At 41.9% G+C, this 21,745-nt stretch overlaps 3 protein-coding genes across 5 annotated transcripts; 1 reads left to right on the forward strand and 2 right to left on the reverse strand.

The window, feature by feature from the left end:
* Positions 1-1,154: 1,154 nt before the first annotated feature.
* Positions 1,155-6,424, reverse strand: mcmbp (minichromosome maintenance complex binding protein). The gene is made up of 16 exons (XM_020604367.1): positions 6,257-6,424; positions 5,758-5,849; positions 5,517-5,657; positions 5,351-5,392; positions 5,168-5,257; positions 4,890-5,019; positions 4,420-4,565; positions 4,160-4,257; positions 3,912-4,084; positions 3,474-3,597; positions 3,260-3,377; positions 3,004-3,169; positions 2,743-2,876; positions 1,916-2,083; positions 1,646-1,734; positions 1,155-1,358 (listed from the first exon to the last, which is right to left on the reverse strand). The coding sequence occupies exons 1-16, from the start codon at positions 6,315-6,317 to the stop codon at positions 1,232-1,234; spliced, it is 1,899 nt and encodes a 632-aa protein (XP_020460023.1). The 5' UTR covers positions 6,318-6,424; the 3' UTR covers positions 1,155-1,231.
* Positions 6,425-7,084: 660 nt separating this feature from the next.
* sec23ip (SEC23 interacting protein) lies at positions 7,085-15,548 on the forward strand. Of its 2 annotated transcripts, none has more exons than XM_020600685.1 (18): positions 7,085-7,430; positions 7,830-8,335; positions 8,480-8,681; positions 8,803-8,996; positions 9,133-9,222; positions 9,303-9,423; positions 9,855-9,944; positions 10,028-10,169; positions 10,634-10,842; positions 10,931-11,028; positions 11,187-11,357; positions 11,563-11,658; positions 11,759-11,935; positions 12,031-12,186; positions 13,363-13,465; positions 13,691-13,873; positions 13,958-14,120; positions 14,915-15,548. In XM_020600685.1, exons 1-18 carry the CDS (start codon positions 7,298-7,300, stop codon positions 14,994-14,996), a joined length of 2,916 nt encoding a protein of 971 aa, XP_020456341.1. In that variant the 5' UTR covers positions 7,085-7,297; the 3' UTR covers positions 14,997-15,548. The 2 variants fall into 2 exon arrangements, with proteins under 2 accessions (XP_020456341.1, XP_020456349.1); XM_020600693.1 differs by lacking the exon at positions 7,085-7,430 and adding an exon at positions 7,476-7,586.
* Positions 15,549-15,571: 23 nt separating this feature from the next.
* On the reverse strand, positions 15,572-20,948 carry csgalnact2 (chondroitin sulfate N-acetylgalactosaminyltransferase 2). 2 transcript variants are annotated; one of them, XM_020600715.1, is made up of 8 exons: positions 20,820-20,948; positions 18,405-19,255; positions 18,092-18,308; positions 17,820-17,921; positions 17,548-17,726; positions 17,347-17,441; positions 17,179-17,260; positions 15,572-17,089 (listed from the first exon to the last, which is right to left on the reverse strand). In XM_020600715.1, exons 2-8 carry the CDS (start codon positions 19,054-19,056, stop codon positions 16,797-16,799), a joined length of 1,620 nt encoding a protein of 539 aa, XP_020456371.1. In that variant the 5' UTR covers positions 19,057-19,255; positions 20,820-20,948; the 3' UTR covers positions 15,572-16,796. The 2 variants fall into 2 exon arrangements, with proteins under 2 accessions (XP_020456371.1, XP_020456361.1); XM_020600705.1 differs by having other exon boundaries at positions 20,816-20,948.
* Positions 20,949-21,745: the final 797 nt, after the last annotated feature.

The following is a 21,745-nucleotide window of genomic DNA, read 5'->3' on the forward strand; positions in this document are numbered from 1 at the left end:
AGATCCCAAGTTAAATTGTCATTTCTTTTTTTTTTTTTGTTCTCCATTGTTTGCTCACCAGCACATAAGATGAGGGATACTTGTGTCTTTTATTTGACTATAATTGTGTTAAGTGAGCGTGTACCTTTGGCTGCTTTGTGTGGGTGCTAGATTACAGTTAATGAACCTGCTGATGGTGTGTGGCACTGACAAAGCTTTAAGGTAATAGCTGTAAGGCAAAGTTTTAGCATAGAGGGTGAAAGGTGTTTTTCTTTTTAATGTTCTTCAGGATTGCAAACACTGGATAAATTCTCAAGTCAAGCCAAAATTTATTGTCCTAATCTGGCTGTATGAAGAGAAACGAAACAGTAATCCTCAATGTTCCTGATAGACAAAGTGCTGGTGTCTGGTTTTTATATGCAAGTTGTATTTTGCATAGTTTTATTTGATCCTATGTTTGCTGCACACGTTTTTTTTCCTTTCTTGTTGTTTTTACACAAAGTGCTTTTTTTTGACCGCCTCCTCATTTGTTGTCTGTGGTTGTCCTCTCTGACCATTAGGACCCAAGGCTGTAACAAATTCTCATGACTAGAGGTCTTAACAGCATTTGATTTGCACCGTTTATGCACATTTTCTAGCATTAGTACCATTTCTTCTGAATGTCTGTGGTCACGTCTTTCCTGTTTACCAACTGACTTGTCATTGTTTTCCACGGTGTACTGAGACTGTATTGTATATTAAAGTATCCTATTTATTCTTATCCTCTGTGGGTGTGGTACTTGATAATAACCTTGTACTGTACCTTTTTTGTTTAGGAAGATATTCCACTGGAATAAAAGGTTAAAAGGTGTGTTGCATTTATTATCAGATCCAGTAACAAGCATAGTAGAAACATCCAGCAGTTTGCTCTTTCTACATGCTGGCAACTAGCTAAATGTGTACTGACTCAAGAAGACACTGCACCATAGGAAATGATCCTCCAGATGTCATATTATTAAAACAATTGAATCTTTAAAGAAAACAAAAACTTTGGTCCATGGCATCACAGGCATGAATGAAATGAAATCAGTGATACACAGGTTACTGTAATACATATTAGTCCATTAAGTCAAAATAGAATTCTGACCTGCACCAAGTACAGTAAAATAAAAAAGCTGAACACAATATAAACTATATGAAGTATGAAATGCAACTTTATTACAAACTCATTTTAGGTATCCAAAGAGAAATGATGATCTCAGTCTCTGTGTGATCACGGCTCGTTGCCGTTGACACACTTATGCTGCTCCATCCGACTCCTCCGCAGCATCTCGATGTGCTTGGCTCTCAGCCAACCGTCTATGGACAGAGAGGTCTGTCCCAGGCTCAGAGACAGCAACCTGCAGACACAGCCACATCTCATTCATACACCTCTCAGCTTGAACAGATTCCAAATGCTGGCACAGTTTACTGGCCGAGGCAGTCCCGGAGGTGCACAGGAAGTCAAAATGTTTCTTTTTTTGTTTTGGTTGCAGTGACTGTCAGCCACTTTTACACGTCACTGCTGCCACAATTACTTATTTTGTGTTTAACAATTTGCTCTTTAAAGAATGCTTACCATGCTGTTGGTATTAGATTAAAAGGAAAGAAATGCCATGTGAAGGAGCTTATATAAACCACAGCCCACCTCGCCACGACGAGCATCCTGTGGAGGTCCTCGGCAGATATGCTCTGTGGGTCATCCTTCCTCATATCTACAAAGTCATCCTCAACTGACTGAGGAAGCCACAAAAGAACAAGCAGTTAGAGGCCACTAATGCACACAGATGAGAACAGACTTTGCTGAGCACATAAAAGGGAAGTGAACCAATCAAGCAACTGGTACAAAGTTCTCATTCTTATTTTGCATAAATTTAGTCTAAGAAGAATCAGCAGACTGAAGGTGACAGTATCTCACCTTGGTAACCTCATCAGAAATACTGTAGTCCAGCAGCTGAGCCACACTCAGGTAGGATCTGAACTTATTCAGTTGTGAAGACGGCTGCGGATGCAGGACGATGCTGCTGAGATACTCCTCCAGGTGGGGTGGGGCAACCTGAGGCTGCAGGTGTATTCGACAGTCTGACTGTGAAGAAAGAGAGATACTGACACTGTGCCAAGGAATCCTTTTCAAATAGAAAAGCTAAATGTATCAGTAGTTAGTTCACTGGTGTTGCTATGCAAAATAATGTCCTGTCAGTTCTGTTCATGCCTCAACTTCATAGCATACCAGAGAGGAGCAAAGCCTTGGCAAACTAACAGTTAAACATCTTGACCCTCGAGCTGCTCATCAGCCAATACTTAATCAATATAAACACAGCTGTCTACTTCTGACTTCTATTCAACCCCAGGATTTGTTTACAGTGTGCTGCCCTTCACTGTTGGCCTAATAGATGGCCTGCCCTGACGCCCCTCACCGGATTGTTCCTGTGGCACACAGCTGCCACCATAACAACCCGTTAGGCCAACACACAGGAATAGCACACAGCACATTCCTCAGGTTGTTCGCAACAGTGCAAAACCCGGGCTAAAGCTGCCTGCTGTGGCAGACCAATGGCAGCTAAGATAACAGTGTGACGCCAGCTAGAAACAGCCTCTAGCGTTTGACATGGCTCAGTCTCATGATTGGCTGGAGGAATCCCAAACCCTCCCTGGCCATGCCAGGGTGTTTCGAGTGTGTGTAGGACAGTGGCGGGTGGGAGATTTTGCCCTACTGTTGCATGCCTCATTCCTCTCTGTCCTCACCGGCAGCAGTGAGCGGCCCTCTGACGCAATGAGCACGTTAATATTGCAGGGGAATTCCATCTGGTGGTAGTTAAAGTCATAATCAACCTTCTGCCATGAGATCAGGTTTCCCAGGGCTGTGACATTACGCACACCTACAACACAGAACAAAAGCACACAAGAAGTTGATCAGTGTTTGCTAACCATGCTAACAGTGTGTACAGGCTGCAGGGAGGCCGTCTGTCTTCAGTGTTGTCCCCTTGAGGTTCCTATAGGCCTCACCTGTTGTGTCTAGTTGTCCTTGCTCCAGTTGAGTTTCATCCAGGAAGAGCGAAGTGTTTCTGGCCAGCTGCAAGGCTCCACTCACTAGCCGGTTGGCCACATAGTCCTTCTTAGGCACCAGGCACATCTGGTTCATGTTCTGAAGGCTCATGCCCAGGTAATATGACTGCAGGGAGGACAGAAAATCTTTCATTGTAACCGAAAACAAAAAAACATTAACTGCAGCACTTCTGGCTGAGTGACAAAGTTCACCCACAGAAGGAACGAGCTGTTGGATGATCTGGTAGAGGCGTTCGGTGTAGGAGGCGACAGCAGGGCAGCCACTCAGGTTCAAGGTGAACTTGCCCAGTGGGAGAATGTCTCGTCTAGCGTACCTATGAGTAAATCAAACACACTGTAGTGTGAGAAGCACACAGCCACAAAGACAGCACGGCAGCTGTTAAACAACTGGACTTGTATGCGACACGTACACGGTAGAAATGAGATGCAGGATGAGGTACTCAGCAGCCAGGGCATCTCCCAGAAGCACATGAGTGAAGTATGTGAGTAGCTCTGCCCTGACAGAGGCCATCTTACTCAGGGTTGAGGATAAAACTGTGGAGTAAGGACAAGAGTTATAAAGTCACTGTGGCCTCAGCAATCATGTGCAACAGCTCCACAGTGGGAGACGTTCACTGCATTACTCCTCTTGTCCTTCTCTTTACAAGACTTCGCTATCTTTCCCCGCCTTCTGCAACATAATAATATGATGGTTACTAAAGTTTATATTGCCTTCTACTTTAAAACTGGGTTTTCAAAATAGCTGATTTCAGTCTACTAGAGTGAAATCAGCTATTTCTCTCACACACACACACAAGAAAAAAAGATTTTTGGCTATCAAACACCATTTGTCCTCTGTTTGTCCTTACAGGCACTGTTGTCCTCCAAGATGACAGAGGGCAGTAGGGGGTTGTTGTGTCGCAGTGGCTTTGCATGAATCATGTGGAGGCGAGGGACAAGTGAGGCCGGTGGACTGTGCACTCTCTGTTCCTCTGCAGTCTCCATGCACTCTGTAGGGTCCAAGAGGGATGAGGAGGCGTCTCTGTGTGGACACAACAAAGAATGAGTAACACACACAGGCAGATCACCACCAGAGGGAAATTAAATTGTGTCTTACTTCTCGTCAGCTAGAGCGCTGAGGGCAGGGCTGACAGAGAGGACCCCATAGATCTCTAGTGTGTCGTTCAGTTTGAAGCTGTCCCAGTTCTCGTACACCTGCCAGCAACACACACATTTTACCTTTTTCTTTGACACATGGAATGTTATCACCTCTAAAATCACCTCTCAGAACAAATGCCCAACTTGTGGCAAGTGTCCATGTTACAATAGTGCAAGTGAGATAAGAAAAAACTCCACCCTGTTAGGAACAGGACATACCTTCACTAGACAGGAGGGGCCTTTCTCTCCTGGCAGGGGAAAGTTGAGGTTGAGATGGGAGGGAGATGCTGTCTGGCTGGAAGGAGCTTCAGTCTCCTGCCGCTTACAGTCGCCATTGCTGTGCTGTTCTGAGGGACTATGAGGACCTGCAGTGAGGGGGGGAGCAGTCTCCATTTATGACCCAATCTACCCCTGAAAATTTTGTATTTGCAGTGCTGCAGTTTACTTCTCTGGTGTATTGTTATTTTTTTTTTCTGTGACTGGTGAACTGAGCTTAAATGTTAATTCTTGACCTTAGTCCTGAAGGACTTTCAATCATATCGCATGGTATTCATTCATAGATGGAGCTCACTTGTTGTAGAATTGTAAATATTGAGGATTTCTGATGAAAATCATGTGATATGATAAAACACTGACTGGACAATGGTGCTGTTTTGCATTCAACTACACATTTACTCATCTCCACAGACCAGTATGTTGCTCCCCCTGTTTCTGCGGCTGCACGTCCATCTCGTCATCTTCCTCATAGCTGCGTTTCTGTCTGCTTGGCACATACGACGTGGAAGGAACCACCCTTGCTTGGCTGGAGCTGGCATAGCTGTGCGACAGAATTAAAGAAAACTAGGGGGCGATATTCAAAAACACTTCCACATGAGTTGGGTGCTTCAAAGATCACATCATAAAATACACATTTAAATGTCTCCTGTTTGAAGAGCACTTCCAGGAATGAATAACAAGATGAGGATATCTCTTTGACCCAGGGATTTTCCCCAGGGATTGGCACACAATAGAAGGTCTGTCGCTCTGCAGTCACAGTGTTTCTAGAGTTAAAATCCACCTAGAGATGAATGCATGGGTCAGTGCTGTTAAAGGCAAAGCTCAACCGAGGCATTTATGGACACCTTGCAAGACTGAACTGAGGCATACACACCCCGCATTCTGTCACATCTTTGTACTTCCCACATCGCAGCACCTGGGGAAAGCCAGACAGTAAAATATAATGACAATATGATAACACATCATGACATGGAATAAGACTCAAAACAGATTTGATGGATGCCATGCACACAGCTGCACATGGACAAGGAAGCACTTACTTTAGCCTGTGTAGGCAGATCAACAGTCTCATACACTCCCATGTAGAACTCTGGATCAAACATGTCTTGGATTAAACAGCGAAACTTCACCAGGCTGTTTGGCTTCAGGTAGTGCAGGGGGACATCGTTCAAAGATGGGACCTGCACCAAATTGAACGTGGTTATCGTCCAGACAGGCAGTTTAAGCATCTTCTGCATCTGTGTAATTTACATGTTGAAAAGGATCTCAGAGCTGCATTACCCAGGTATGAGCCCCATCCTCTTTCAATCGATCTTTGAAGAATTCAACCACTTTGGCTTCCCATGCAGAGTTTGAATTGTTCTGGGAAGCAGCTAAAACATCAACAAGGGTATATTATTTGACTTGTTAAGTAACAGGCACATGGGTTATAAATGAGCGTTTTTGTGATTTTTATATCTTCCAATAACTGTGTCAAATCAGCAATATAATTAGCCTATAATAAAAATACATTACATTAAGTTGCTTAACTAACTCATAAAACACGCATTCTGTTTGGATGCGTGCACGCAAGTATTCGGTTTAGACACAACTGCTTTTCATGTAACGTAGAACACACAGTAACGTTAACGTTCACTTGTTTTTACTATTCCTGAAAGACAGGAAAAGCACAGCTTCCTGAGATCTGCATGGCAAATAGCATGCTACAGATAGCGGTGTAGCTAACAAGCCAGGTTCACGCGTTAACGTTAGTTCTCACTAAGAGAAGTTCAGGTCTTACCAAACATCCCTTCAACAACCCCCAGAGGGTTATTAATCCAGTCATGAGTGGAAGGCATCATTGGCCAGTCACAAACGTCTAAAGAAAGAAAGATATCTCAAAGTAAACTCTATGTGAAAACCCTTTTTTAACTTTACCCATACACAAGACAGCAGAAGTGACGGCGGGAAAGTTACGTCACTAGGCGAAGAGCGTGGTCCGTTTGTTTAGTATACAGAGACCAACCGGAGGACGGGGATTGGCTGGATGTCTTGATTCAAATTTAATTTGAGGTTGGTGTTTACATTTTATATAAAAAAGTACTTTACATAAAATCACTGGTGTGTAAAATCAGCGTTTTTTTTTAAATATTAGCTTATTTGAAAATGTACAACAATATAGTCCAGTATTCTCTCTGGTCTGTAGATGGCAGGAGTGAGAGATAGGGTTTATTTTCCCACAACCAACGAGCATATATAGAGTATCAAGAATAGGATTAGAAAGCATACTGGAATATGGTGGCCAGATTTGTTCTCAGGGTTTAATTGTGGGAGTATCGTTCTTGTTCTTGATTATCTCTCAAATACTATATTCTGTTTGGTTTTAGGTACTTTGGAATTTGTTTCTCAAGATATGTGTGTGGTGTTTGTTCTTATGGTGTTTTGTTGCTGCTCTCTATTGCTGCTGGAACACAGGAATTTCCCCACTGTGGGATCAATAAAGTCCTAAAAACAGAAGGAATTTTGTTCAACTTCCTAAGAAGAGATTGACTGTAAACTGTAGGACATCGGTGGCTCCAGAAGATGGCAGTAATGCAACATTTTTGGCATTTAAACTTCAAGGGAGAAGAAGAAGAAGACGAATAGCCAGATGACCTGCGTGGTTTTAGTAGATCTATAAACAGTATGTGATACCGTCCTGCCGCCCGTTAAACTACAGTTGCCAATAGGTGATGCTTTAGCGATCAGTGCGATCTGTGTTGGCAGGGAACAAGCTGTCCGTACAACTGAGCGTGTACTGCGTGCCTGCCCCGATAGTGGCTACGTGTAATATTACGGGAAAATGGCAGATAGAAGGAATGCTAATGTTCTCAACACCGGTGCAAATTTACTGTTCAGCGCCGCTCCTGAGTTTAACTTCAATTTGCCTTTCATACCAGTGAGTCAGGCCACTGGTCCGGCGGTGTTGTCAGGAGGTGAGATGAAATGCCGACGGAGGAAACGTCTAAACATTAGTCATGTGAGCAGGCTAAGGAAGCTAGCTAGCTAGCTAACCAGTCTTATGCTGATAGTTGTTAAAAGAAAAGAAGAGATAAAGAAACTGTCTCCGATATCAGTCGTTTGTCAGGCAGGTTAGTCTATTTGACATTGATGTGTTTTGGTCAGTCTCCCCCCTGTCTTATCATGAAATTGATCTACAGTTATTTTGGGGTGGGGGTCGGGGGTCATTTAAAGCCCTTTATTAGACTTTGGGAAACTGTGTTGGACATTTTCTGGGTAAATATTGCAAGTGTTTGTGTGTTTATTGCAGAGTCATAAACACATGTGCTGCACTGTTCAATTTAAAGTTGATACTCTATTTTAATGTACTTTAGATGATTCCACTGATGTTGGAGAAGAAGACAGCTTTCTAGGCCAGACCTCAGGGAATGGACCGGCCCCCTCTACATTCAGCTATTTCTCCAGCCCTGTAACCAGCAGTGATCCTTTTGCGTCCATTGGGCAGTCACCATGCCCACTGCCACCCCTGTCAGCAGCTCCGACAACAACAGGCCCCGTTTCTTTTCCCAGCAGTGTCAGCATGGCTCCACCACCATCCATAGGCTTACAAATGAACCCTGCTCCTCCATCATTTGGCAGTGCAGTTTACCAGAGTCCTGTGGGACGTCACACTCCTCCACCCACCACAGTGACCCCACCTCCTCCCCAGATGCAGCCACAGAGTCATAACCCATACCGGCACACCCCCACGAGCAGCAGAGCCAGTCCTTATATTCCGGCTCCGGAGATCCTGCCACCAACACACACACCTCAGCAAAATCCCTATCCTTTCAGCTCTCCGCCACAAACATTCCCGCTGTCAGGACCCACGTTCACAAAGGTAGATATAAACTGATTAGTGACATCTGTGATTTGTGATACTTGATTAACTCATTTAGTTACTGAATTGACCAGCTACATGCCTCAAATGTAACCATTAATAATGAAGAGGAAGTGTATTATGATTTTTTTCTTCTCTCTTAAGCCGCCTCCCACTCAAGCACCTCCACCTCTATCCACCACTGCTGGACCGATAGTTCCCATGGGCCCCATGATGCCGATGAACTTCAATGTCTACGAACCCGTTCAGCCTCACTGGTTCTACTGCAAGCAAGTGGAGTCAAAGAGCGTCTGGCTTCCTTTCAGCATCATTGACTCCCTTCATCTAGACGAGACGTATAACTCAGGTCTGAGGACATACTGCACGTGCTAATTTTGAGCATCTGAAGTTTGGCTGTGTTGGTGCTCTTACACTGCAGAGAAACGATGACCTGCTCTTATGTTAATGTGGCCTATTTGTTCTTCCAGTTCAACCAGACCCAGAAAATGTGATTGTACGCACAGATGGAGGACGTTACGATGTGCAGCTCTATGACCGCGTGCGGACTGCGGTGTACTGGGAGGAGGAGGCTACAGAGGTCCGGCGCTGCAGCTGGTTCTACAAAGGGGATATGGATAGCCGCTTTGTCCCCTACTCTGAGGAGTTTAGTAACCAGCTGGAGGTCTGTCTCAATTCTGCATTTGACTAGAAACAGATGTTACAGAAATGTGTTGTATTGCTTTTTCCAGTCAGACATATTTATTTTTCATCAAGTTGTGGATCACATCTAATTACTGTATATACTTCTTTACACATAGGCAGAATATAAGAAAGCTGTGTCGACCAACCAGTGGCACCGTAGACTAGAGTTCCCATCAGGAGAAACCATTGTAATGCACAATCCAAAGGTAAACCTTTGTCTGATTAGTGTTAAGTGTTGATCTGTCACTTTGATTGTTGTGTGATGATGTAAATGCTCTCTTTGTAGGTGATTGTGCAGTTTCAGCCATCCTCCATGCCAGATGAGTGGGGCACAACTCAGGATGGGCAGACAAGGCCCAGAGTGGTGAAAAGAGGGATTGATGATGACCATGATGAAGTGCCTGATGGTAGACAAGCTCCTCTGTCCCCAAGTTAATTTAAACTAAGTGTAGGCACCTATGGAAACCCCCATCAAACTCTGCTTGTAATGCAGCATTTTAGACTCCTATGGAAAAACCTAACTCACTGATATAACAGGAAGCTCAGATAGTTTCATAGTACACTTAGAAAAATTGATTGTCAGGACCCTATAAAGTGAAAGGAGGTATTTTCAAAGACATTAGAGGAAGTACCAGCCATCACAATGTATTTTATGAGTGAAATTTAAGTCAGATTTAACTGAGATGCATTTTCATGTGTTTATAAATGTAATGCAGCTTCGTTAATTTGACACTTCAGATTTTAGGTTCATGTTAAGATGTAAACAGGGCAGTAAGGGACTGTGGAGATCAGTGAGGTTTGTAAAATTCAGCTTTTCCATCATATGCATTGTTTCCAGGTGAGTCCTCTAAGGTGGATCATCTTGTGTTCATGGTTCATGGGATCGGTCCTGTGTGTGACCTGAGGTTTAGGAGCGTGGTCGAGTGTGGTAAGTACCAGACAATCCAGCCAGTCGGCCATTGTTGGTGACATTATTTTGGAAGTAAACTGTATAAAACCTTGTGCTTTCAGTGGACGACTTCCGCAATGTGTCACTCAAGCTGTTGCTCAGTCACTTTAAGAAATCACTGGACGAGCACGCCATAGGCCGGGTGGAATTCCTCCCTGTCCAGTGGCACACGGCTCTGCATGGAGACGCCACAGGGGTGGACAGGTGAGCAGAGGCAGGTTTACACTGACTGTGGAAGTTCAGTGGAATGGAAGATCAGTTCTGACACAAAAGGAAGTCTGCTGGCACACACTTTTGATTGCAGTTATCAGCTGCTCTTTGGACTCCACCGGCAACCTAGCTGGCCACTGTTTCTCTCAAATAATAGGAATTAGAGCATTGGAGCTCTAGTGACACTAGTATATAGTAGTAGCAGGACAGTGTGGGATTTATACAAACTGTAAATAAATGGTGCGTGTGTGTGTGTGTGTGTGTAATGGTAATCGGAACAACGGTGTGACTCACTGATGCATTTAAATAGCTTTTGGACAACAGTGTCCAATATATCAGGTTTTGGCTTTACATTTCCGGTCTTTTTGTTGGGTTTGCTAACAATAAGAAAAATGTAGAACATCACCACCATCACCAATAGACTTTACTCATTATAGACTCACTGTTTCTCTTTGTAGGAGGATAAAGAAGATCACCTTGCCGAGCACTGGGCGTTTACGTCACTTTACAAATGAGACTTTGTTAGACGTGCTTTTCTACAACAGTCCCACTTACTGCCAGACCATCATGGACGCAGTTGCTTTAGAGATTAACAGACTTTATGCCCTCTTCATGAAGAGAAACCCAGACTACAGAGGATGCATATCACTGGCTGGACACAGTTTAGGTAATAAACCAGTTTATTATTTGCCTCAGCACCATTAGTTTATGTTTTTTCACTTAAATTGTCTTGTTTCTCTTATTTATTCTTTCAGGTTCCCTGATTCTCTTTGACCTGCTGTCAAATCAGAAGAATGGCTCTGCTCCACTGGCCATGCCAATCATGCCCACTGCTAATGGAGACCCCAAACAGGTCATACACCAGTTAATTACATTAATTGAAGATATGCAATAACATGATGGCCATTACTCTGCTGATCAGTTGAAAAACATCAAATTTAAACAAAATGCAGTATACAATTTTTTTCAATGAATACAATACATAATTGTAAATGCTGCTTCTAATATCAGGTGGCAGCCACGGTTACACAGGGAAATAATGCTGTCACGCCTCCAGCTGTGGAAGAGGAGCCCAAAGAAGATGGAGAGGAGTTTGAGGATCTTTCTGCTATGCTGGAACATCTGGGCCTGTCTGAGTACAAGAGTACTTTTGATTTGGAGAAGATTGACATTGAATCTTTTGTAAGAATAAAAGCTGCCTTTGCTTGCTATAATGGAATGGCTCTTTTTTTAATTTTTTACAAAAAATGAGTAATTACAATGGATTTGAGGTCTTAAAAAAAGTATTTTAAAAGTAAGACAATGTAAGAACAATAGGAAGTAACTTACTATCTGTTTTTTTAAGAGTGGTGGGTTTTCATTTTGTTTTTTTCTCACATTCTTTCAGCTTATGTGCACAATTGAGGATCTGAAAGAGATGGGAATCCCCCTGGGACCCAGGAAAAAGATTGCCAAGTTTGTCAAAGAAAGAGTGAATAAGCAGGTACCTTTCTTTCTCTCTTAAGTATCTGTGAGGAAATGGTGTTTGTGATGACTCACTAACACTCACTTTTTCTGTCCTGGTTGTGGTTTCATGTACACAGGCTGCACGCCAGGCAGCCCAGGAGCAGAAAGCGGAAGTCAAAGAGGTCAGTCAGGTCATGGCCTCACCACCAGCAGCTGAAGTTCTCCCTGTTCCTGCTGTCATCAAGCCTCCAGTGGGCAATACTGTCTCTTCAATTCACGTCAACTACAATTACTTTGAAGTTGGCACTGGACAGGTAGATCTGAATTCAGATAAAAAGAGCGTAAATGTTAACTGCTCTAAATTTGACTTGGTATCTAATGATAACTTTATCACTGCTTTATTCTGCAGGTGTCAGTGGTATACCACGCTCTGGACTTTGAGCCAGTAAATTTCTTTGCTTTGGGTTCTCCTATTGGCATGTTCTTGACAGTCCGAGGACTGGAGAGGATTGAAGAGACGTACCAGCTGCCCACGTGCAAGGGATTCTTCAATATTTACCATCCGGTATGTACCTCCTCCAGCCTGCGGAGCCTGAAAGGCTTACTGTTAATTAAGCCTGGTTTGCTCGTAGCATGGCTCTCTGCTTCTCTTGGAGAAATTTCTGATGCTGGTATTTCTGACCATTATCCCATCACATTTGAAATTAGGGTTCTCCCATTGGCATGCAGGTCTGTTCTTCCAGATCATCACCAGCTGATCTACTCTCTTCTTAATTCCACATGTTCTGCTATTTTAGATTCAGTTGCTCCTTTTAGGCACAAACCTGTCAAACTGAAATCGGAACCTTGGTTAAATGACACTACCCATGTTGTCAGGCAAGCTGTAGAATGCAAATGGAAAAAGGACAAATTACAGGTTATCACTTGGTATTCTGAGGAACAGTTTGTCAGCTTATCAGAGTGCTGTGAAAGCTGCTAAATCGTAGTATCTGTCTAGGGTCATTGAGAGTAGTAGCCATCATCCCACTGTGTTATTTAGCACCATTAACGCTCTTATTAACCCATGTTTCACTGACCTGACAGATGTGTCCTCAGCTACCCGTGATTACTGACAAAGTAGTAGTCAGACACAAATGCTCAGCGCAAGACACACACATTCTCCACCTCAGACCTTACTGAGGTGGTATAGCACCTGAAACCTTCTCACTGTCCACTGGATGTAGTTCCTGCGAAGCTGTTAAGAGGTTTTCAGTACTGTGGGGCCATGTCTCCGGTGTGTTTTTCAACAGCTGCCTTATCTTAAGAACTGTCCCATCTGTGGTTAAACAAGCTGTGGTGCTCCCGCATCTTAAGAAACATCACCTTGACTCCTCAGTTCATGCTAATTTCAGACCTTTTTCTCATTTGCTATTTTGTTTTTAAGTAGCTACAGTCTTACTTGGTAGACAGTTCTGCTTTTGAAAATTTTCAGCCATGCTTTAGATCTCAGCATAGCACTGAGTCAGCACTTTAAAAGTGTAAAATGATATCCTGCTCTCTGTTGACAAGGGTAATCCTGTTTTGTTGGTACTGCTGGACCTTTACCAAGCACCCCCACCCACCCATCCACACACAGACATGCACACATAAACATAAGTCATTTCCCCTTTTACCCATATTTTTCACATATTAGTTGCACTATGAAAATATAAAATAATTGTCTTAAAATATAATCAGTACTTTATCAATTACTTTTTTTTAGTTGGACCCAGTGGCATACAGGATTGAGCCCATGATAATACCAGACTTGGAGCTGAAACCCGTTTTGATCCCTCATCACAAAGGGAGGAAGAGGCTTCATCTGGGTACAGCACTTGCTCATTATTGTCTCTTAAATTTCTGCTTTCATCACACTAAACTGGTTCACTGTTGTCATTAGTTTCATATGTTTGATAAAGCTACAAGTAAATTTAAGTACAAGTCAAAACAGTCTAAATGCTGACACCAGCCTAACACGAGTCGGTGCCTAGTTGTGTCCTTGTTGTCTAGTTGTGTACACAGATGGATTACTGGATCTGTCTGTGTTTCAGAGCTGAAGGAGAGTCTCTCCAGGATGGGCTCAGACCTGAAGCATGGTTTTATCAGCTCCTTGAAGACCGCCTGGCAGACACTCAACGAGTTTGCCCGTGCTCACACCTCAACTGCTCAGCTTCAGGCTGAGCTTGCCATCGTGGCCAATCAGATCGAAGAGCAGGAGAAGCAAGTGGAAGAAGGTGCGTTACTCTTGATTTGTGACTCTGTAGCCACACTCTTTATGTATTGTATGAGATTAATAACCTAATTCTGGTTTGTCACAGCACAAAAGATCCCAGAGAGCCCTGAGCCACAAAAAGAGGAGGAGCCTCAGGTGAAGATCGGGCTGTTGAATGGCGGGAATCGCATCGACTACGTCTTGCAGGAGAAACCTATCGAAAGTTTCAATGAGTACCTGTTTGCCCTCCAGAGTCATCTCTGCTACTGGTACAGCTGATTTTATTTCACTCAGTCTTTCTACCATTGCACATTAGCAGCAGTTCAAATTCAGCTCTTCTGTTAATTTCCTGTTGCAACTAGAGCTGAAACAATGAGTCAGTCCATCAGCAGCGTACAGTATTTGACAGCTGCTACTTTGGAGATTGATTGTTTTCAATCAAAAATGCCCAAATTTTGATGGACCCAGGTTCTCAAATGTAAGAAATTGCCATCTGTCTTTGTCTTACTTTAGAGTAATTAAAATATATTTGAGCTTTAATGTGCTGCTGACAAAAAAACATTTCAAGACGTCTGTGTGGGCTTTGGGAAACTGTGATGGGCACTATTCACTGTTTCCTATTGGTTCCTTGAAGCTCTTAATTGCAACATTTCAGGACAAATTATTGCTGCATTTGAACTACTGGTCACACTTACTACAAACAACTTAGGTTGTTTAAAAAAATCACAACATAGTAACAAATATTATTTCACTGCTGATTTTCTGGATCTTTTTCAGTGAGTCTGATGGGTTTTTTTTTTTTTTTTTTTTTTTTTTTTTTTTTTTTTTTTTTTTTTTTTTTTTTTTTTTTTTTACTATAAGGCCTTTTAAACAGAAGACATTTTGATTTGTTACAGTAGGAAAAGCACTGGTGCAAATAATTAAATTCCTGATGGCTGAATTCCATTTAGCCGCTTCAGTTTCAGGATCCAGTTATTGTGCATCGTGACTCACTCCGACAAAGTATCTTCTGCAAATAAGGCCTGTGTCTTTTACATCTCTTGTTTTGTTTTTGTTTTTTTAGGCAATCTGAAGACACGGCTCTGCTACTTCTCAAAGAGATCTATAAGACCATGGGGATCCATCCAGAACAGATAGCACATTAACGTTGTTTCTGAGATGAAAGTAAGCCTGTCCAAAATGTTCACATTTGGTTTATTTCATGCAAGTTCTCCTGGATTTTTTTCTTTTATTTTCTGTTTATGTAGTTGATTGTATGCAGATGAATAATACAATTGTATTATTCCATTTGTCTTAAATTAAGAAACATGCAGTTTAGCTAGAAGATTCAGACACTTGACAAGTTTGATATAAAATTTTTTATAGTGTAAATTACAGAACTAGTCAAGTTTACCGAAAATATGTATCATTGAATGAAATGTTAACAGCAGAAATGACACAGCAGCAGTTAATGCAGCATTTTGAAGTTTTATTTCATGGCCAAAAGTCCAGAATAAATCATTTCCTTTCACAAGTTGTACTGTATTGTATGGTGGTGTACTGCTGAGAGGAAGACATAGAACACTTCTCCTGCAGGGTGAGGAGTACCAAAAGGTGTAATATTTGCAAAAACATTGGTTAAAAATAATTACAGTTCAGGATTAGATGCAAGAATAACCTGCTGTCATTGTGAGAAAAATAAAGCACTTCTTAACCTGCGCTATGTTTAAGGTTTTGACAGTTGTACTCATTAACATGACACCTCTAAATTCTGACTGAACTCGTCAGCTGTAACATCTTCTCATTATGAGACGGAATAATATTAACAAACCTACAGCTTCAAACATTTTCAAAACAATCTCTTCAACATTTCATTTTACTTAAGCAAGTAGGCACATACAACAAAAGTATTCAACTCACATGTATGAAAGAGGAAGATTAGAAAAGTATTTACAAGAGCGGCTGTTAACATTCAGTCTCAGTCGTAGTGCTGAGTGATTTTCACTAGCCGTAAATGACAGATCTTTGTTATTTAAACAATAACTCTGGTCATTGGAAACCTAATATCATAGTGCTGCATGCTATAAGCAGAGCTTTGCTCCAGGTCCTAAGTATTTATTGATCAACATGCCTCTGTGCTAAACTGATCAAGTCGAAGTAGTCATGAGCAAAGGAACATTATGACCATCACCGGCACAAGTGATCGTCACATAAAACCTAAACAGGTCCCCTTATTCAACCGCTACAGAAGAGTATATCTCCACATACAACTACTAATATACTGTATAAAGTGAAAGACTAAACTGCTTTAATCAAAGCACAAAGCTGAGAATCAGTACAAAAGTTTCTTGACCTCCATTTCTTTAACTTTCATTTTGAGAAAGTGCAGCAACATTTTGTTCCTTTTGTCAACAGTTACGTTTTACAATTAAGACATTAACCTTTCGTTACAAAGTATAACCAAACACTGATAGCTGCTTGTATTTGAGCTTGCCTGATACCTTGCAGAAATCAGTTGAATTCCTCTGACTGCAGCGAAAAGTGGTGGACATGGTAAAGAAATCAGATGCAAGTCATGTTGAGTGTTTGAAGCAGGCAGAATGGCTTAATAAGAAGTTTGTTTCCCAAGTTAATAACTGCATACTGAAATTATTTCAATACATCAACTACAATGTCAACCTAAATCCAAAAGATATAGTACTTGTTGTGGAAGTTTTCCTTCAGCGGGTTAAATATTACTAATTTGATCACTGACTTGTGTTTGATACTACTGTAGCTCTTCTATAAGAGTTGTACCATGTGAAGTTTCACATTTATCGGTGTTCTTTTTTTATACATTCATTTTGTCTACAGCTGTGCGGTGAAATATAGGAGGATCCATGTAAACGTCTTTGCTGTAGTGTGTTAATACTGTCAGTACCTCACAGTCCGAGTGTATTGGAATGATGTCAGGCACAAACGATTTCTCACTCCTCTGTTTTGCTCTGAGTCTTGAAAGCCTGCTTGCGTAGGTGAGCCTCAATCTCCTCACGGAAAACCAGCATGCCCAGGTGAGAGTGGGAGGCCTCGTTCATGGCTTTAGACTGGATGCACATACGGTACTGCTCCGGCGTCAGCTCATCTGCACACTGCTTCTCATGCCACAGGTGGAAGAGACCCGACACTGGTGTTCGGATCACTATCAGATCGCTCCGAAGATACTTCCTGTACAAGTGGACGTCTTCTACACCCCAACCTTTGACTTCAAGATCAAACCCCCCTGGGAGAAGTGTATCAGTTTGTATAATGTTAAGCCAGTGTTAACGGTTGTTTATGAACAAATAAAACTGTCATCATATCGATTCTTACCAATATTCAGGAAATCTGAGCGATACTGGCAAGTCATTCCAAAGCCAAAATCTCTCCAGAACCCAGCATCTTTTTTGTGAATCTAATTTAAAAGAAATATTTAATAATTAGCATCTGCAAAAACACCACACCACATAAACAATCTAAGAATGTATTTTCAGTTCTCACTAGTTGGAGTTCAACAGGTGGAGCCAGCTCCAAATTTCCATAGACTATGGCAGGATTGTACAGACTGAACACCACCGGATAAAAGACCTTCTTGTCTACAAAACACAATCAAATACAATATAATATGTTTAGTGACACTCAACCTGTAAACAAAAAGCTAAAAAAAGACTTAATAGAATGGATCTGAACAATAAAACCTACTTGGAGAGGTGTGGAGACGACAGGTGTTGAGAAACTCCAGTGTAAAATGGATGTCAACGTCACAGAAGAACATTAAGACGTTGCCCTTATTCCAGGCATGGGCTCCAATATCCAGACCCCGACCTCGGGAAAACTCTTCATCCACAGGGATCAGAGTGTAATTAGAGAAGCTCTCCTCACTGAAAAACAACAGATGCACTAGGTTTAATTTCCAATGACACACAAAACTAGTACAAGCATAAAACCATTTTTTTCTCTGCAAAAGCACAAACCTTGACATTTTTTCCAACGATAACTTCACCTCTTGAAGGCCTTCCTGCCCAAAATAAACCACTGTGAGATGTATTCTTCTGTCCTGCTGTATGCACACCTCCCTGAAAACATTTATATACATTATGCATTTTCCAAATTAAATACAAGAACACACTGTGAGATTGTATCTTACTGCAAAACAATAATGACAACCAGGCCAACATGTCTACTGTATGCAAATGTGACCTGAATATGCTAGGTTATTTGTAGCAGGTGTCTGATTCATCCTCACCTGAAGTTGTGTAAGAACTGTAAGAAAGTTTCTACTCTGCCTGCCAGTGGCACAATGATGTTGATAATCAGTCCTGATGTTTCTACAGATGTGCTCCTGACTTTCATTAAGGGACCAAAAGGCCTGAAGAGCGTGACATGGCGGAAGCTGCTGGCATCCTCTTTGGCAAAGAACAGTTCGTAAAGCGTCCCTTTGTCTCGCTCTGTCCTGTACAGTCCTGCCAAATAAAAGTACATGAAAACAAAATTACAATGAAAAAAAATATATCCCAGTCATCAACCACTGGTCTGTAGTCAGGTAGTGTCAGTCTTACCCTCAGTAAAGTGACCCTCTGTATACATTTGTCTCTGCATTGGCATGTCGTCCTCCACGCCATCCTCCTCATCAGGGTTGTTAATGATGTCCAGTGCGGCCTCAATGACTTCCACCAGCTCGTCCCTGCGGTCTTTGCGGACAGGTTTCTCCTCTGGGTGCCGCGTCAGCCCCATCTCTAGCTGATACACCTTGGACGAGGTGAAACTCTCAAAGGGCACCAGAGCATACTCACTGGGTAGACGTGCCCCTGTGTTGACCTCTGCCTTGTCAATTTGAGAATGCAGGTACTCCAGCAGATCTCCTGGCTCTTGGTCTTTAGTCTCAGCCAGGCCCTGCACCCCTGGGAGCTCCTTCTTTTCTTGCAGGATCTTCAACTTCTCACTCACTTCCTGCAGCTCCTGCTTGAGCTGGGCAATCTGCCTCTTGAGACTGGCGGCACGGTTTAGGTGGCGCTCTTCCTGTTCCTGGAGCAGAGCCTGGTAATACTCCTTCCCATAGGTCTCTCCTGCTGGGCCGGGGGGGACCATACTGACATCTCCTGGAGGGGTGCACTCCAGCAGGTATGCGAACAGCAGCAGCACCAGCAGCAGGAAGAGGCCCAGAAAGAGCCAGCGTACCCGGCCCTGGAGTGGCAACCCCCGCCTGGGCATCACACTCGCATGCAAGCTACAGCTGGGAGGTCTGCATTTCCCTTCCCCTCCAATCACATAATTTGCAGTATGCTTCTGAACATCATCTTAAAGATTTCAAAGGTCTTTTATGTCATTTTACTGTGAGGGTCTTGTTTCTCGGCTCCAGTGTATCAGTGTCTTCATACATTTATCCTGTGCAAGTCCATGCAACAATGACCTAAGAACACAAAAATCCACAAGGCAAAAACTATATAACATTTATTATATAGATAAATGTTCTGGTTCAGATGAAAACAATGAAGATTAGCAAACAACACCTGATAAAACAACATTGTGTTACTACTCTGTCAACCTTAGTTAAAACTTGCCAGTGACCATTTTCATTCACAGTCAAAGAATTCAATATTTTTCTGTAACAGTATGTTCAGTGTGTCCAACTTCAGACAATGTTTTATATATCAAAGATTAAATCTGAACAAAGAGGGACAAGCCAACCTATCTACAACTGTACTGTGCTGGCTAGTATACGGCAGCTAGCTGTCAGCAAACAGCACAGCTCAAATCCAGCCAGCTGCTGAAGACAAACTTCCAGTAAAACCTCTTTATTTCAAAATAAAAGCCGGACACTCTCGAGAATACAATAAGCTGCAAAACGGCAAAGGGTACCTTGTGTTGTGAAATAATGCAACATGAGGACAACAACCACAACATAAAACAACCACAGTATTAAAGGTTGTTTTTCTGATAATCTTGTGACTGTGTTTTAATCACTTCTTCATTTCTAACGCCAGGCAGAACATCCTCGGGTTCTGGCCTTGTAGAACTTTAATAACCTCATCTTGTCCACCACATACCAAGCACACTTTGTTTCTTGAAGGTCACACAGTCAAACAACATAACATTGTCTCAAGACAGCTATAATGAAAACCAGCAGGGCACTGCCCAAAGAGTCAGAGCTTAAAATAAATAAATAAATAAATACTAGTCTGCTCATTCAAAAACCTACAGTAATCATCACAAAGAAATTGTAGCACAGTGGCAAAAGTAAATACACATAAGAACAAACGAACAAATAAACAAAAACAATTCTTCTACTGTGCAGCACTATCTTGGTGCCATAGTCTGTTTCTTGAAAGTAAGAGTTTAATGCTACACAACACCATAATCCTGCTATTTGTTATTAACCTGCAAAAGACCAGATGCAAATACTTAATAAAACATGACTTCAGACAATGTGTTCACAACTAAAATGAAAATATTTAACAATCAGCCATTCTGGTCACTAGGTTTTCAACCAGTCAAAAACAAGGAACTACTGCATGTGTGGCTACAGTTTTGTGCAAAATTTAACACAGCCTCATCACACCTTAAAAAGGGGAAGTCATATTTTATAAGATGACTAAATAGTGTGGTCACACAAACGGAGAATGAAAAAAATTTGACAGAGAGTAAAATTCAGTAGAGTACAATTAAATAAAGAGAGCACAACATGTATCAGGTCTGTAACTCATGGAACTGCTCACTCAACATACAACTTGGTTTGTGTGTAAGGGAAACCGACATAACACTCTTACTTGTCACAACTTTCACATAATAGACGATGCCTCAATCACACTCTGCATTTCGTGTAGATATATTTAGAAAATCTAAACCGGATATTGACACGGTTCTACTGCTAGCTTAGCGATCTTCGGAGCTTCACTACGCTTTCATGTTATTTTATAGCAGTTGGAAAGCTGCTAATCCGTTACAGTAGATGAAAAAACAACACCCTTACCTACTCCTGAGTTTGTGCAGTCATCTCCGTGCTTATAGCGGTGAGGTCTAGTAGAAATGCAGCAGTAACTAACAACCTGTGTTACAGACTGCCACGGAGCAAAGAGAAAAGAGTGGCTCGTAGTCTACTTCCGGTCAACAAGTAACCAATGGGAGCTTTGGGAGGGAATGTCATCATCAAACACGCTGAAAATCCCGGTTCATAACAATAATAATAATATTTATTATTATTAAATTTTTTATTTTTTCATCACCTTCACAATAATTTAATTGCTCACCCCCAGATATTTTTTCTTTCTTTTACTTACTAGTTTTTCTGCCCTGTTTTGTATTCTCTGTCTTATCTGTGAAGATTCGCTAGCTCACGGTGAGTTGAATTACCACTGGATGGAGCTACAGTTCTTGTTTAATGTGAAACTGCGGGGTCTCTATAGCTATTACTATTTAACATAAAGTAAAAAAAAAAAGGAAATGTTCCCATGAGGTTGTATTTTAGTCATTCAGTCGTTTCCTTTATTAATCCCCATTAAGGGTTAACCAATCGCAGCAGCTTCTTTTTTGAGGAAAAGACCGAGACACCATGGACAGATTACCGCTCTGTCACGGATCTATTTTAAACAATAGTCTAAACACATAATCTTTCTTTTTTTCCCCTGACAGATAATGTTATTGTGGATCAGTCACAAAGAAGTCAACCAGATCATACAGAGCACTGAAAACAAGGGGGAGATTTACATTTATGCTGTTGCAGGCACATCAGTATTATAGAGCACTGCCAAACTCCGGATAAAGGCAGAGATGAACGAGGAAGGAGTAGAGGGTAAAATGTCTTAACATATATATTTTAATTTTGTAAAAATCCTACAATCCTATAACCAATATATCATCACAGTAGTGCCCCTAATCAATCGAAGACTTTTTATAGAGTACC

Source organism: Monopterus albus, unplaced genomic scaffold (assembly GCF_001952655.1).
Source record: "Monopterus albus unplaced genomic scaffold, M_albus_1.0 scaffold3.1, whole genome shotgun sequence".
In the NCBI taxonomy this organism is placed as follows: Eukaryota; Metazoa; Chordata; class Actinopteri; order Synbranchiformes; family Synbranchidae; genus Monopterus; species Monopterus albus.